The sequence below is a fragment of the Mya arenaria genome, chromosome 4 (genome assembly GCF_026914265.1).
Source record: "Mya arenaria isolate MELC-2E11 chromosome 4, ASM2691426v1".
NCBI classification, from domain to species: domain Eukaryota; kingdom Metazoa; phylum Mollusca; class Bivalvia; order Myida; family Myidae; genus Mya; species Mya arenaria.
In genome coordinates this window covers 34,943,294-34,960,572 of record NC_069125.1, presented here as the reverse complement: position 1 = coordinate 34,960,572, position 17,279 = coordinate 34,943,294, and the positions used below count along the sequence as shown (strand labels likewise).

General features: G+C 34.7%; 1 protein-coding gene across 1 annotated transcript; it reads right to left on the bottom strand.

Annotated features, from left to right (window-relative positions):
- Positions 1 to 554: 554 nt before the first annotated feature.
- On the bottom strand, positions 555 to 16,627 carry LOC128232652 (multiple epidermal growth factor-like domains protein 11). Its single transcript, XM_052946339.1, has 11 exons — positions 16,583 to 16,627; positions 13,636 to 13,696; positions 13,228 to 13,368; positions 12,012 to 12,143; positions 9,923 to 10,054; positions 8,079 to 8,222; positions 6,931 to 7,068; positions 5,938 to 6,069; positions 4,180 to 4,326; positions 3,137 to 3,259; positions 555 to 2,401 (listed from the first exon to the last, which is right to left on the bottom strand). The coding sequence occupies exons 1-11, from the start codon at positions 16,598 to 16,600 to the stop codon at positions 2,325 to 2,327; spliced, it is 1,245 nt and encodes a 414-aa protein (XP_052802299.1). The 5' UTR covers positions 16,601 to 16,627; the 3' UTR covers positions 555 to 2,324.
- Positions 16,628 to 17,279: the final 652 nt, after the last annotated feature.

Here is a 17,279-nt window from a genome sequence, read left to right as displayed (position 1 = left end):
TCAGGTTCAACTGCACATTTACACATACGCTGGACTAGAAGACACAGTTCAATCTCAAACACTATGCTGGTTAAAGGGTTATTAGTATGCATTTGACAAACTAAATAGTTTTGCTTCTAAATAGATTAGTTTAGTGACTCGAAAGTGAACAGTCTTAGTCATTAAAGTGTTTCTTGTATTTAAAATCAATACATACACATGTATGGCAAACATAAATTTTGAGTAATAAACCTTCTTACTAAAATGCATTTATGGAAAGTCTTAATTACAGATAACAATATTGTAACCGTGTATTCAATAGCTGAAATCGCACAAATAGTAAACGGCTGGTTGGACTCAAAAGATTTACGGTGATTAACGATTGTCTCATAAGGTAAATATACCGTGTTTCAGCACCTTTCTTTCTAACTTCATAAGAACCATTGCTTTCGATATTTATTCATTCATTTTGGTAAATTAAAACAATTGTACTTATTCTGATATATATCTTATTTGGGAGTAAGAGTGCATCTTTAGATAAAAAGTTAACTTTCACAATAAAAGCAACTCGAAAATAAGAAATAGTTCTTTATTGTCAAATAGCTATAAAATCTTTTAACATATTCTCGTTTGCATAAATACATAATATCTATCGAACATTTGTAACGTGCGTGCTGAAATTAAGCAATTTGTTTAAGATAGAAAATTTGTTTGAGATAAAACCCGTTCAATCCAAAATATTATAGGTAAAACTTAAAAATATATTTCTTCGATGACAAAACGGAATTGACAATAATGTTTTGAACAGAACTATTTAAGTTAGGTACGGAACAATATAAAAAAAGTAATTAAAAAGCGGTATAACTATTGTTTATATGTTGTTGATATATGCATACAAAAGCATACAACGTGTGAAACATATTTACATAACAAAATGCCGGCCGACAAATCAGGAACTCAAACGCAATGGCTTGAAGCTCAACCGATCTGCCAGGAGCAATTTTGTTTATGGTTGCTTCTGATGAAGCTTCAACGTCACCTTTTTATCTAAGTGTATTCTTCTCTTACCATTTTGGGAATGAGCCTTTGTGATTGGGAAAAATGTCACATTTTTATTAAAATTGGGAATTCAAATTTTGCCTGTAAATAATAAAGAATGCTAAAAATTAATGAAGGGATAATATTGATTATACCGACCCCTCCATACAAAAATGGTCTGAGGGTTTAAACATTAAGTTTTTTAAAACGTAAAATTGGAATTTATATTTTTACGTTTGGAAAAAAAGTATTTCAGCACCAAATTGGCAAGAGAAAAATACACTGTATCTTAAAATAAAGGCCATTCACCTCATGTTATTTCAAACGAATTGCTTTTAGTGACGGAATTCAAATTTAACAATTCATAGGATGGAGCTCTTGTTGACGTGCAGGAACCTTCTTACGATCATATATGCAACCGTGTATTAAATACCACCGTTAAGCTATTTGATATGATGTATTTGTTGAAAGCCATCGGTTTGCATCTTTGTTCACGTAAGAATAGTTGGATGTTATAAATTAAGTCTAGTTGGTTATGACTATCTTATAACGATTCTTGCACATTGATGATATGAGCTGGAAGGCTTTCCATTAGAGATCTTAGTCGAAGAATATTCGTTAACTGAACTTAATGGCATGTTTTTTTTTCAATTGTTTTATGAACAGGTTTATGAACAGGTATTCAATATTTGTCTTAATTAGACTTAAGAACGATGCAGCTAATCGGCTAACTGGTAATTCATAAATGACCAATAGTATGAATAGGGGCAATGATGTATGGTCAAAATAATTATTTAAGTAGAATATTGAATACTTTCTTAGAAATTCTGGTTGCTAATTTTGCAGATTTTGCATAGTTTATGCACCAGTCAATTGTTTTCACGACCCACTACCCAGGTCCTGGGAAAAGCGGGGACATTGGTTTCAATTTTTATAAAATCCCCGCCCTACGGGCTCAAACTGCTGGTAAAATGTACGCCAAATGCCCCCACACCCTGGTGACATCCTAGGTAAGGCCCATCCCCCGCTATTTTTTTCTGCGTGAAAACAAAACCATAGCATTCACTCGACTCTGCGGTGACACATCCAAGTTAAAACATGGCCCATATCCCCGCTATCCCCTGTATACCCCCATACCTGGGGGCGTGGTTACATTGACTGGTTCATTAGATGATTAATGTAAACGACTAAGATCCTTAAATGAAGCAAGCCCAGATGGAAAAAATCAAAATCACTATTCAGAGTCCATTGCCAGTCTTATTTCGTTTCCAATGCGGATATCATTCTCCTCCTGATGCACTGCTAGTTTACATGCGCAGGTAACTGAGGACAAGGCAGCCTAGCATCGCTACAATCGAAGCTTTGATACCGTCCGATCCTCCCGCTGAAAATATTACAAATTATTATTATACAATTGTCTGCAATTATATATAAGCGTACCTTGTTTCCTTTTTTGACAATGACATAATAACTTTGCTACTTAGCTACTCTAATGGCGACTTTTGTTACTAGCGGGTGACTTTTATCACTAGCAGATAAATGGGGGGAGGCGAACTCGTCGCGCGCCCTCCCTTAAATCGTCCAATACAATACCGTAGAAAGACATTAATAAAATAACCTCAAAATACACCATTTAGGAATAGAAATCGTTAAACCATTCTTTTCAATTATTTCAATGTATTCACCTCTAACGTCAGTTCTGGGATCCACCCATGGAAATGGCTACTTTGTCCAAAGAAAAAAATTCAAAAATATAATAGGAAAAACGGGGACAAGGGTCAAGTTCCGTTTGGTTGTTGCCCAGGGCCGTTATTCATGAAACTTCTGAAGTAATTACAATACCCATGTCAAGTTCTTGCAATATTTCTGTCTCACATCAAACGTGATGTATAAAGTTGTTGTTTTTTTCAACAACAAAATGTTATGATTTTTTATCAAAATAGTATTTACCAACTCATTATATTATATGACCAATGAGATAATAAATTAAAGAAACTAACTGAAATTCGGAAATGATTTAAGTTATTTTCTGAATTATACCGGTCCTGATCTTCAGGACTGCTGAAGTTACAACAGATTTTTTTCAGAACAAATCGTGTATATTTATGTTAACACTTACTCATGCTGCAAAGTTTCGAGGTTCCGGAGGTATTGATGGAGTAGCCGGATTTACACATACACATGTCCTTCACACACTCGGAATTTGCGTCCAAAGCTGTACACGTAGCGTCCGCGGCACATGCTGAAAAAACATTTACCATCGTGGGTTATTTTAAGGTATTCAACCCACACATATGTGAATAATTAGATGCCTTGTGATCCCATATATCATATAACTTTGGTATCATTTGAAAAGGTTTTGTGTGCGCAAAAGATACAAATTAATACAGAAAAAATAAGTACACTTATTAATTGAGTGTTTATATTCTTCAAAGATGGCGAAATATGTCAAAATTTTATGTTCGGTTTCAGCTCAAATATACATTATATAATAATTTACGTATATATACTTATGCATGATGTACTTGTACTTGACACTATATCATTATTAGAAAACAGCAAACATGTACCCTTCAATTGATACCCCAAACTATGTGGTCACGAAGTATCAACATTTCAAATTAAGTTAAGTTTATTGATCAGAAAACTATTGTATTTAGAACTTTGATATCGGATTCTTTTAAGAATTTACCATGAGGTCGAAGAAGGTGGTTTTACTTAGAAAACTATATCAACTTATAGCCAGTCTTATTTCTAATCCCTGCATCTAAAGTTACACATTTTTGTCCGAATTCATTTCCAGGTACAGTAAAAACCAGCTATGTCGAAGTTGTAAGGACCTCTCAAAATACTTCGAGATAACGAACATTCGACATAACCAAACTATATATAGTGTGCAAATAAACGGGAAAAAATAATAATCGAAAAACGTTCGATCTAACCAGGGGCCGTTTCAATAAGCAACATAGATTGAACTGAAATTTGAGATAAGAAACTAGGTGTTGTGATTGGCCGGTATATTTAGCTGACCAATAGGCTGAACTGAATCATCGAGGCATGTCTAAGGATAAGGATAAGGTCAATATTGAATGCAGGCACAGAATAGCGCAATAATAGAGTTCATCATAGCGAGCTTAGACTGTGTGTGCGTCGTTTTCTTACACTTAAAGTTGCACGATGTCCCTCCTGAAACGTCAAAAATATCTCCGCAAGCACAAACAGGGGCAGACGGAGTTGTCGTTGTGTCACAGTAGCCTCCAAGAAGATGCATGCATTCACCACCTGCGGATGAGCAAGTAGCTCCGACTCCTGAAATTAAAGTGACACTCTTATTCAAAATCAATACATACATATGTATAACAAACATCAATTTTGACTGTTAAACCTTTAACTATTTAGTAAATAATGCATTTATGGAAAATATTAATTACTGATAACAAGATTGTAAACGTGTATCTAATAGCAGAAAGCGCAAAAAATATTAAAAGTTTGGTGAATGCTAAAAGATTTACTGTAGTCTACTATAGCCTCATAAGGTAGAAATACCACGTTTTATGCTCATTTCTTTCAAATAAAACTCGGTATCCTTCATAAGAACCTTTTATTTCTTATTTATATATCATTTTTGGAATATTTGGGCAATATTATTAAATGTGGTAAATCTTATTTGGGTGTAAGAGTGCATCTTTAATCTTGTATGAAAATAACTTCATTACTGATAACTGCATCAAATGTCAGTTGTTATGTATCATAACAGGGAAAGGAACTCTATTAGTTTATTTCTCACGTTCCAATCCTGAAATTTGATTATGTGTTTGTATTGAATTGTTATTTATTTTGCTCAATAAAATATGTTTAAACCAAACCAGTTGCTAAGAGTGTGTTTTACTGGTGATTGTATGCACATTCGGAGCTCCTCAACCATTCTTACGAAAACAACCTTGGATGTATATGGACGGTATACATACTCAGAAAACGGTACGTTTAAGTCCGCTGCAAGTAGTTCGCGTAGTAATTTAATTTAGCAGTTAAACTTAATGACTTAATTCTTGAAAATCTTTATTATGTTTGCAATGGTACACTTCATTTGCAGTCAATTTAAACTTATATTTACAAATTCAAGCTAATACACAACGTTTAATAAATGGTATTATTAAAAAATACGAACTTCTTCTACATTTATACCGGCATACATCCGAGGTTGTTTTCGATAAAAACGGCCGAGGAGTTCCGAATGCTTTATCCATGGTTTAACGTAAAAAACAAGATTACCCAAACGGATGTAAACATTCGTCTGTTTGCGGTATTCTCCTTCAGTCTAAAGGGGCATAAATCGACTGTAACCTAATTACGATTGGTGGGAATAACCTTTGCAAAAAATAAACCAAGTTTCAATATCTGGAAACATATATTATTATTGTAATCATGCTGAAAAATTATCAAGATGACGACGAGGGTAACAAGTAGTGTTGGGAATCGGTTGCAATTTTACTATCGATGATCGGTTCCACTTAAGTAACCGATTATCGATAGTACAGTCGGTTTTTAAAATACTAGATAGTACCTGAGTTGTAGTTTTATTCATGTACAGCATCAAACTCTTAATCATTATAAGCTTAAACCTTATGTCTATGATTGATTGAAGTTATTAAGTGTTGTTGTATAAAAAATAGTTTATTTTCTTGCTCATTATGGCTTTCATCAGCCATTTTTTTAAAGATAACATCTGAACACTTACTAATATTTATTTTTTTCGATAATCGATTTTAGTTAAATACTATCGATTGTCGCCGATTTCAGGCCCAACCAATCGATTTTCGATTATAATTGATCATCGATATATCACTAGTAACAAGCCTATCATAATACCTTGAATTCTTTTTTTTCGAAAATCATACGAGCTAACAAACACTGTTTTACCTGGTTGACACTTGTTGCTTGTCCCGTCGGCAAATATTACATAGTTTGCCACACACTCGCATTCGTTGCTGGAACCTCCCGTGCACGCCGAGTTGGAATCTAACGCCTCACAAGTCGCATCAGTGGCACAGGCTGGATAAATAGCCATGCAAAACCATTTGATTCACAATGAGGATTTGTATCCATAACGCTAATGTTGTACAAATTAAAAAAAAAAACTCTGAAAATACAAGCGTTCGATGATAGTAATGAAATTAAATGTTTGTTCAAAATCATGATTGGCAGTTCGAAACAATTATTAGTTTTCACTATAATTAAAAAAAATTATACATTTTCTGTTTGGGTGCTGTTCCAGATGCCGTCTAACTAGCAGGGACATATTTGATTTTTCTTTAAACAGTTAAAACTAAACATGTTTCGTTACGTGTGTTCTAATGTCCACAAAATATCTGCACCTTCTCCTGTGGGACATTCACTAAACAGTTTAAACTACACACTGCATGTTTCGTCGTGTGTGTTCTAAATGTTAATGGGATATCCGTACCTCCACATGTGGGACTTTCACTAGACAGTTAAAACTATACATCACCTGTTGCGCTTCGTTTGTTCTTGGTGCTGATGAAATATCTCCATCGCCACACGTGGGACTTTTAAAAGATTGTGAAAACTATATAGTTCACGTTTCGTTGTGTATTTCATGTTTCGTTGTGTTTTTCATGTTTCGTTGTGTACTTCATGTTTCGTTGTGTATTTCATATTTCGTTGTGTATTTCATATTCCTTTGTGTATTTCATGTTTCGTTTTGTATTTCATATTTCTTGTGAATTTCATGTTTTGTTAATGTGGATGGAATACCTGCACCACCACAAGTGGGAATTACAAAAAGTGAAAACTATACATTACATGTTGTGCATTGTGTGTTCTTAATGCCGATAATATTGCTGCACGACCGCATATTGAACTTTCCTCATGAAATGTTGCACTTTCAATTACCTGTCACGGAGCATGTTGTGCCAGACGCCGTTGTAATAGCTGCACAGCCGCATTCGGGACTTGCGACAGCAATGTTGCAGTAGCCCCACGTTATAGGTCTACATTGGTAGCCACCAGAAGTGCAGGTTGCGCCAACAACTGAACATGTGAGTGAATTTGACAGAATTATTTCATGCCAACATGTACCCTTTTTTCTTCTGCTCGTACAAACTACCCCATACGTTCGGAACTCCTTAGCCATTTTCATTAAAAACATGCTTGAGTGTATATGGATTTTATGCCGGTTCACCGGTAGAAGTGAAATTTTAAATACCATTCTAAATCAATTATAGTGTTTTAACGTGTATTTTATACTAAGTTAAAATTTGTCGCCAATAAAGATTTTAATTGCGTAAATAATTAAATTCACAAAAGAAAAGGCATGAAGTTTAACTGCTAAATTGAAAAAAAAAACATCACGATCTACTTGCAGAGTAGTTAAATGTTGGGATTTCTGACAAAGTTATTCCGTCAAAATCGTCCGGAGTTGTTTTCGATGGCTAATGTTTGAGGAGTTCCGAATGTACATCATAACGTTTGATGTAAATGTCAGCATATTCAAATTAAAATGAGCTTTAACAATAAACTTTTCATGACTGTGAAATTCTGACACTGGCAATTTCGATTTCATGACTAACATCGTTAAATAAAATTCCGTAAATTTTCCGTAGAACTTTATTATCCGTTAAATATCATAACGTGTTTTAACGGTCACTCTTAAAACATTTCCTACTTTTTGAATTATGCGGAGGAAAGTAAGACGTTGCATCACGACAATCTGGTAGAATCGAGAGTCAAATACGGGCATTTGGAATTGAGAGAACGCTACGACTTTGTTGAAACTGTTTACTATTTATCTTTTCATTAAACTATATTACGACGACATTTTTTATAATACATATGAACTCCCCGTTACATATTCACATATTTTAATATAAATAAGTACAGATGAAACATTTGTTTCAAATCTGGCTAGAAATATTGCGGATGAAAAGAGTATCCAATAAACTTTCGGAGTAGAAATTAGTTAACGACTATGGCGTTTACGAGGTTGTTAATTTTAACAATGTTCTGCACAATCGGACCAATGAGAAGAACATTTTCCATACCGTTAGCAGTACAAGAACTGGCACCAGAGCTTCCTGTATACCCATAGCCACAGGAACACACAGGATTGGTTAGCACTGTGTTGCACTCGCCTTCTGCAATGTCGTTACATTCACCTCCTCCAGGTGTGCAGCTATCCCCAACGGCTGTAATTAACAGTGAATAAGACGATAATACGATATAAACAATGCCACATTTACCTTTATGACCTATACGGTTCTATAGATAGATTGCCATAACTGACCAATAGGACCATATATATTGACCTGTCTATATATTGATTGCACTATTGACCTTAAGGATTTTATAGAGACATGCCTATTGATACATTGGCTAATTGACTTAAGGGTCAAATTTTGATATGTCTATATGTCTATATATAGATTGCCCAATTGACCTTATAGAAACATGTCTATATATTGATTGGCTAATTGACCTAATTAATTGATCTAATTTTGACATGTATATATATAGAAAGCAATAACTGACCAATAGGAACACATATTGACATGTCTTTATATAGATTTGCTCCGGTTGATCGATTGTCATTATTGACTAATAGGACTAAACATTTACCTGTCTGTATATATATTGCCTTAGTGAACGTAAATATCTAATAGTGCCATGTCTAGAGATAGGTTGCAATAATTGACTACAAGGGGCTAATATTGACCTGTCTATATAAAGATTGCCCTATTACTTCAAGGATTTTAAAGTGACATGCTTATAGATAGATCGGCTAATTGACGTAAGGATCTTATATTGACATGTTTAAAGATAGATCGGCTAATAGATCTTAGGATCTTATATTGACATGTTTAATGATAGATCGGCTAATTGATCTTAGGATCCTATATTGACGTGTTAAAAGATAGATCGGCTAATTGATCTTAGGATCCTATATTGACGTGTTTAAAGAGAGATCGGCTAATTGATCTAAGGATCCTATATTGACGTGTTTAAAGATAGATCGGCTAATTGATCTCAGGATGTTATATTGACATGTTTAAAGATAGATCGGCTGATTGATCTCAGGATGTTATATTGACATGTTTAAAGATAGATCGGCTGATTGATCATGGGATTTTATATCGACATGTCTATATATATAGATGAATAACCATTCCGACTCTTGATCAATAATACTAACAAATATTGACCTGTCTATGTATATAGATATACCATTCCGACTCTTGATCAATAATACTAACCTTTGACACAGCAACTCGTATAAATCAATCATGGAAACCCCTCTTATGCTTATCATATGTCTTTCTAGCACCAACATGGGGTTTCCATGAACGAACTATACGGAATGTTGGAGCAACAGAAAACTTTTATCAAGGTCGTCTGCCGCCATAAAGAAAAACGGACAGGTTGTCATATCGTCATTACTTCGTTATAACTAGGGATATCTCTGTATGCTATGTGGTAGGAATCAGAGATAAAAAAAGATACTTTCTATAATTATATATATATTATCCTTAATTTATAGGATTATTAATATAAACATTATATAGCATCATTTTAAACGACGCTCCTCCTATGAAAATTTATTTCACCAATGCAAAAAGACTCGCGGCCGACCGCGGTGCTGACATGTATATTTGTAAATTCAAGCTCAAAATATTAAAAAAGGATCATTTTAAGTTGCGTTACGAGTGCTTTTTCTGACATGAATAGGATTGTTTTGGCATTTTTGAAAAAAGTTATGAACAATGCATCTATTAGCTATACATTTCAGATGGCGATATTTCATTGTTACTAAATTAATTTAACATCAAACACACAAAAACAAAAAAATCAATGGCTTGAAACGATGTTTTTAAAGCATGTATGTACTTACTTTTTGCTGTACAGGCCCCAGCAGTCGTTGCCTCAAACTGAGCCTCACAGGCGCATGTGCCTGACACTGTGTTACATACGGTGTCAGATGTCTGTGCACAATCGGCGTCGCTGGAGCAAGAAGAGCCAACCACTGAAGCGAAAATGTGTATAAAAAATATTACGCAAGGTTATATTCCCACAGAAAATTATGTTGAAAAAAATAAACAATAACAAAAAACGAAGAGTTACTTGTATCAAAAGACTATATCTTCTGTGAATGACTCGTATATGGTGGTACCAATTAAATGATTGTCTTATTTTAGTGTGTGTATACCACGTGATAAATTACGTCATAAATGCTACGCCGGAAGGTAACATTTTGCTTAAAATAAAGACTTAAATTAAAGATAACTTTTCTTTTACTACACCATTTTAAATAAAACATAGGGCAGTCTATGCCGCTGAAAGAGCCCCACCTTCGTGTTATTACAGACGTTTGATAAGGTGATTAGTTTCATCAAATACTTCGACGAACCTGTTTCCCAAATAATGTTTTGACAGTAATCCGTCAGACGGCCGTATTGTGAAATGGTTTGTCGAAGTGTTTTAAGAAACTAAACTCTCAATCAAACTCTGGTAAAAGACCGAAGGCGGGGCTCTGTAAGTGGCGTAGACTGCGCTATGTTTCATAAAAATGTTAAAGAAATAGTAAAGTTATCTTTGTTTAAAGGCTTCATCCGAAGCAATATATTGCCTTCCGACGCAGCATTTAAGACGCAATTTATCACGTGGTATGTACACACACTGTATTTGTATTTAACAAGAGATGTTTGACTGTGAACCATGTATCGCTCCATAATAGCAGCCAAATAGTGAGTTCGCATCAAATATCTGTGGAGTTATTTATGGTGATGGCCAACATCCATTTCAAGTATGATAATAATGAATATACAAATGCAGTTATTGATAAGTTCTAAATGTTAAAGGGGATGTAACTATAGTATAGCCACAAAAATAGATCTTGAGCTCGACAGGCGATAGATTCACGCCGTCATGTCTCTATATCCAGGCCGTTAGGCGTACGACTTCACGCCGTTAGGACGCCAGGCTCATCAATGAATAGAGTATATACTTATATACATATATACGCTTTGATTGCAAAATGTATATATCACAGCCTGTCGATAATATTGAAACAAATTAAGATACCTTGTTGAACACAGTAACACAAGTCGTTGAGACACAAAACCGTCATTTGGTGTGACACAATTGTTATTTTTGCCATGGAAAAGGGACCATAGGCAATAGACAAAATACATCGGAGCAGATCAGAACAAAACAGTACTAGAAAAGCATAAAAAGTTCATTGTCGTAAAAATACAGTTATATATATGAATATTACATGTGACTGGAATTACTCGAATTAATATATAAACAGAAGCCGAACAATGAACATATACTGAGGCTATATTTATAAAGCTTCCGTGGAATACATATCTGGTTAATTGGAGAAGAACATCCGTATATCTCGAAGTGACGACATAGCCAAAGTAGAACAGCCATGTTCATTGGTTAGAAGACATAACTGGCTTACTTGTGAGTAAAACATTCACATGCCTTTAAAGGCCTAGTTTTAGGCCTAGTTTTCTTTTAGTGACCCCCCCCCCCCCAAACAAAAAAGAAGAAAAAAGATCTCTGATCTGAGTATCCTGCATTGCAGTTATGAAAGTCTGTTATAGAAATGGACCCTAAATGGCCCTGGGCCAATAAACAAATACACATGAAATTGGCCTCTACAGTGACACCAGTTCAATCAGGAGATGCACAGCATGGGATTATTATGCCAAACATTAGTGGCGGATCCGTGGTTTTATTAGTAAGGCACCTGACTAACAACCCAGGGTTCTGAGGTCCGATTGCCTGCCTTACCACATAAAATATACTAAGCGTCTTCCGGGAGGAATGTTACATGGGGGTCCCATGTGACATTGGAAATAAACCTTCGTGAACGTTATTATCTAAAGAGCGGGATATATTTGGAAAGGGGTATCTTCTGTTCTTAACTATGTCCACAACCTTACATGATAGAAACTGCCCATGCAACGTACCTTTAGCGATGCATTCATTCTGATCGTCGGCGCCTGTTAGTTCATAACCTTGACTGCAGGCACATGCTGTAGAGCTGACACACTCAGAGTTCGAATCTGCGGTGGCGCACAGGGAACCGTCACTCGAACAATCTGTTGTTAATTTTAGTTTAAACATATTTTTTTACACGGCGATTCATTTACACAATACATGATGATGAGAACAACAAAGAAACAGAAACAGTGCAATGTAACAAAGCTTACTTTCATATAAAATGACATGTAAAGGGATTGGGTCACGAGTTTATCGAACATTTGTTTCGGCCCTTTCCGTTGGTAATCAGATGTAAAATATATTAACATTAAGATTTCAATCTTAAAATAAGATTTTTATTCAATTCTATCTTTGGTTATAAAAGTAAATTTTGGTGCCTGGTGACCAATTTTATTTTTGTATTATTTAAAAGGAAATTGCTTCCAGATTACTTGAATGTATAATTTAAGACTTAAATTTCAACTAATGACTAATTGTTGCGGTCTGTACGTTTGTTGTTTACTTCTACTGAACCGGACGAAAAATTACTGTGGAATTCCAGCAAAACAATTTGCTAACGTGAGCGGCTGTAAGACTTTAAGATAACTCAGGACAGGTTTGGTACATGACATACTATTGGATAAGTTATCAATGTAAATTCCTGTATTTTTTTATAAACTTATATACTCAGTAATAACATCTTAATTTTGAAACAAATATAAACCTGTTGTTGATAGATTGAAGATGTACTTTCACAGATTGACTGGTTTGACCTTTCTGATATTTTTGTCTCAGAATAAATTTATTTTGGCATCAGTGCCTTCAGTCCAATCATAGCAGATAAAACACAGTCAATATAATAGGATTTCTATTGTATGAAAAACTGCCGAAAAACTCCTTTTCCTTTAAGCGTTAGTAACGCTTTTATCCATAAAACCTCAATTTTCGAACGTATATATGAAAGACTGTGGTCTGATCTTTTGACAGCAGTCTCATATCACTGGTTTACAGACATTTACGCAAAAGTTCCATTCCAAAACCAAAAATATAAATTGTCAAAACGGTCAATCTGTGAGTGTGCAGCTTTTAAGCATACAGCATTATCATAAAAACTGTTTGTATTATTTTCCTGGTAAATTCACTGAAAAATACCTGGATGCTTTGACTGCAATTATACAATGGAAGATTCGGTATTATACTAACCCGTGAATCCACAGTCGTCGGAGCTTCCTTCCGTGGCGATGTCGACACATTTGCAGTAATTATTAGTCACAGTGTCACAGAATGAGTTGTCAATGGCAGCGCACTCATTTCCGCCAGCAGTGCACGTGGTGCCAGATACGGCTTTCAAATAAACGAAATAGTAGTAAACATAACAATGGACTTTATGGAGGCACACTCGTGTCCGCCAGCAGTGCACGTGGTGCCAGATACGGCTTTGTAATAGACAAAATAATAGTAAAAAAAACAATGGAGGCGCACTCGTTTACGCCAGCAGAGCACGTGGTACCAGATACGGCTTTGTCATAGACAAAATAATGGGTAAAAATATTGGAGGCACACTCGTTTCCACAAGCAATGCTACCCGAGTCCTACGTATAGATAACTTACCTGCTTGTCCGCCAGAGATGAATGACAGCAAGACAACAAACACTGTTGTTTTCGAACGTAACTGAAGGAAAAGTAATAATTCTACTTACAAATACGAATGCAAATGATTTTAGGAAACTATCAATGTTTGTTAAACACAATTTAAAATCGTTTGACCCTTAGTGTTAAAAACTGTTTATTATTGATGCACTCGTTTATTCGGCGTATAAAATTGGAGAATTCTCCTATGCTATATTCCTTAAAAGGACATTCTCTTCCTGAGAATTTAGAAAATTGCCATAATGTTGATTTTTCTGTTTTAAAATGATTAAACTTGACATAATTTTTATTCTGATTATTGATAATTGTAATTATATTTGTAATTTGAAACTAAATGTTTCATTTCTTTCAGACAACTTTAACTGCTACGTCGGAATATTTTGCTTCGAAGGAAGACATCAAACAAAGAATACTTCACTATTTCTTCACCATTTTAAATGAAACGTACCGCAGTCTACACTGCGTACAGAGCCCCGCCTTCGGTCTTTTACCAGAGTTTGATTGAGAGTTAAGTTTCTTAAAACACTTCGACAAACCTTTTCACAAAACGGCCGTCTGACGGAGCACTGTCAAAACATTATTTTAGAAACAGGTTTTTCGAAGTGTTTGATGAAACTAATCATCTTATCAAACTCTGGTAATAACACGAAGGTGTGGCTCTTCAGGGGCATAGACTGTCCTTTGTTTCATTTAAAATGGTGTAGTAAAAGAAAAGTAATCTTTGTTTTAAGACTTTATTTAAGCAATAATGTTTCCTTCCGATGTAGCATTTATGACATAAATTATCACGTGGTATACACACTAATTGATCGACTACGTAGACCGATCTACAGGAGTTCATCGTCAAAAACAACTAACAGGAAAATACAGCCAATTGCATTGTAAACATTAATCAACAAATAAATGATAAGATAATAATATTTTTAAGAGATAAAGGATAATTGTTTGTTTCAGTGTAAGATTGCATGTTTTGTTACACAAAAGCTGTCAGGTTCCAAAACAATACAACATATATTATTAGGAGAAATGGAAGATACAACTTCTTCTTATATTTGAGTAGTATTCTACAATGTTTGATATACAAAAATACAATTAATGTTATTCAGTATCGCAAATAAATTTAGGTGTCCGTAACTTCAAGAAGTCCCATTTTTGTCATTCAAATAAGTTCAATATTTCTGTCTCATAATAAATGCCAGAATGTTCTTATTACGTAAAAATAAAAATGGCAGCCGCAAAATTTTATACAATTCAATATTTTTTTTCTATCAAACGTTTTCTAAAAGTTCCAAATTCAGACAAAATCAGAATTGCAGCTTTTCTCAATGAACACAAAAACAAGACTGCCATCCCCATGCAATTTCCAGGAAGTTTGACATAAAAGGCCGACTATTGGCCAAAATTGGTCATTTCTTGGCTGGTGTAAATCAGAGCGGCTCGTTTTTGACCAAAACAACAATTAAAGGCTATATTTCACGAATGAACTATTTCCGTTTGGTTTTCACAGTAAAAAAACACATTTTTAGTGTATGTCTAAATGGATTAGAAAAGGACATTTAATTGTAGTTTTTTCGGAAATACGTGCCAAGTTGTATGCGAACATAACGTTTTGGAAATGACGTCGTTGAAATTTAGTGTGCTTACACTTGATATGAAAGGAAGAGCGAGCTAATATCTCAAAACAGTAGCAAATTTTTATTTTCACACAATGAAATTGTGAAATATCATTTATATGTCGCCTTTAAAGAATCGGAGAGCATGTACTAAGAATACATAAAAAACGCAAGTAACCTGCGAAAAGTATTCTCAGTGTTCAGACTCATGCCAATTAGATTGCCGAACAGGTTAACATTTATCAGTAAGAGGAGCCATGCCAACCAAAAATCCATATTTATTACGAAACCACCATATTTCCACGTAGTAATGAAAACAACCACTTACATAATTGTCATTAATTGTTTTATTAAGCGAATTATTTTGTATCCCGCGCATGCGCACTGGCTATTATAATGGTATTCGCGTGGCACTTCGCACTGATCACTTAGAAAATTAATTTGCTGTTGATCTGCTAAACGATTAGTCGGCGCCGCGCTGCGCCTGGCTTACCAATTTCCCTTCCATTAAATTTAGTCATTTAGAAGACCGAAGAAATCACTAATATTAAATTGCATTCCGATGAAAAACTGTTTAAAGAAATACGAACAGTATGTATGTGTGTAGTTTTGTTACAGTCAAAGGTTATTTGCAATTTATGAATGCTTAAGAGACTTGTTCAGAGACATACTGTCGGCAAGGATTGATTTTAAACTCTGTTGATATTGAATTATTTTTCTTACTTTTATGAACACTAACTAAACAACAGCTGACAGATAATTATTTGAACAAAATTAATGTAATAAATAATACATATTAAAAACCGCGTTGCGAAAATTTTCGTTTCCGCCACAGGTTTATTAGCAATAGACCTCTTCTTTACACACTTGATGATGTATGATTGAAGCATTTTTTTTGTTTTCATTTCGCACATTATGATAAAAGATGTTTGACCCTATGAAACGTTTACGAGTCCCTCCGAGAAATAGTTATTTTTATTTAAATGATTAAGTCAGCAGGACACGCGCAATTTCAGGTTATTTAAGCTCTTACGAATTCTCAATGTGAATCCGTCAAGTGATCCAATTAGAGGTGGCTTGAGCCTAAACACTGGTATAACATAAAAAATGTCAACAAATAGTCAATGAGTCAAGTTTAATGAATAATAGAGCTTCGCAGAAACAGTATTCCGTAATATGATAAAAATGTAGATTTAATTACGAGAAAACAAATAACAATTTTGAACGCCAAGAAGAAAAAATGTCTCAGGCAAAAACAAAAACACAATTCTATTTCATTTAATATTCATACATACAGTAGCGTCAGCCGCCATCGTGTATTCCCTTACTTTATTAAATTCAACAGCGGGAGTTAGCCTCTCGGCACTGGTCTTTATACCCGCTGCAAGTTATGCGCAATCATCTCCATAACAATGATAACAAACACAGAAGGATTGCTCATATTTTGACTAACTTTGTACAAAATCGATGCTCCAAGTTTCAGTTTACCTTAACAGTGTTATCTCCTGGGCCTTCATTTATAACAACCTGACATTCATTAATGTGATAAATATTCTACTGAAAAGACGTCATTTTCGCCTCTAGTGAGTTTTCCTTATTAAAAATCTCTTTGATAAAACGCCGTTAGAGAAAACAGAGAATTTTCTAGCGGGCGATACATGAAATGCGGCATTTTGATTTATTTGATCGCACTCTTGATTATTTACATTAAAAGGGAAGTTGAATATTAAGCCAACGGGTAGGCAATGCTCCATAATTTGATATACACACCGTTAACGGCGTATATAATTCATATTTTTTCTTTTACAAAAGAGTGGCAAAGTAGCATATCACGCCTCTATCATAAATGACGCAACGCCATTGGTCCAGGACTGGTCACGCGGTGACTCCATAGTTTTCCATATTCGGTCACCAAATTTATATCGCACCAAAATGGCGTATTTTTTCCGATTCCGATGAATAAATGAAACATTTAAACAAGCAATCCATGTT

What these genes read in the sequence shown, in the direction of transcription:
- LOC128232652 (XM_052946339.1), bottom strand. An exon ending in CACAACATGCTCCGTGACAG is followed by an intron (nt 6,070 to 6,930) that starts GTAATTGAAAGT and finishes CTATTTATCCAG; the next exon opens with CCTGTGCCACTGATGCGACT. An exon ending in CTCGAAACTTTGCAGCATGA is followed by an intron (nt 2,402 to 3,136) that starts GTAAGTGTTAAC and finishes TAATATTTTCAG; the next exon opens with CGGGAGGATCGGACGGTATC.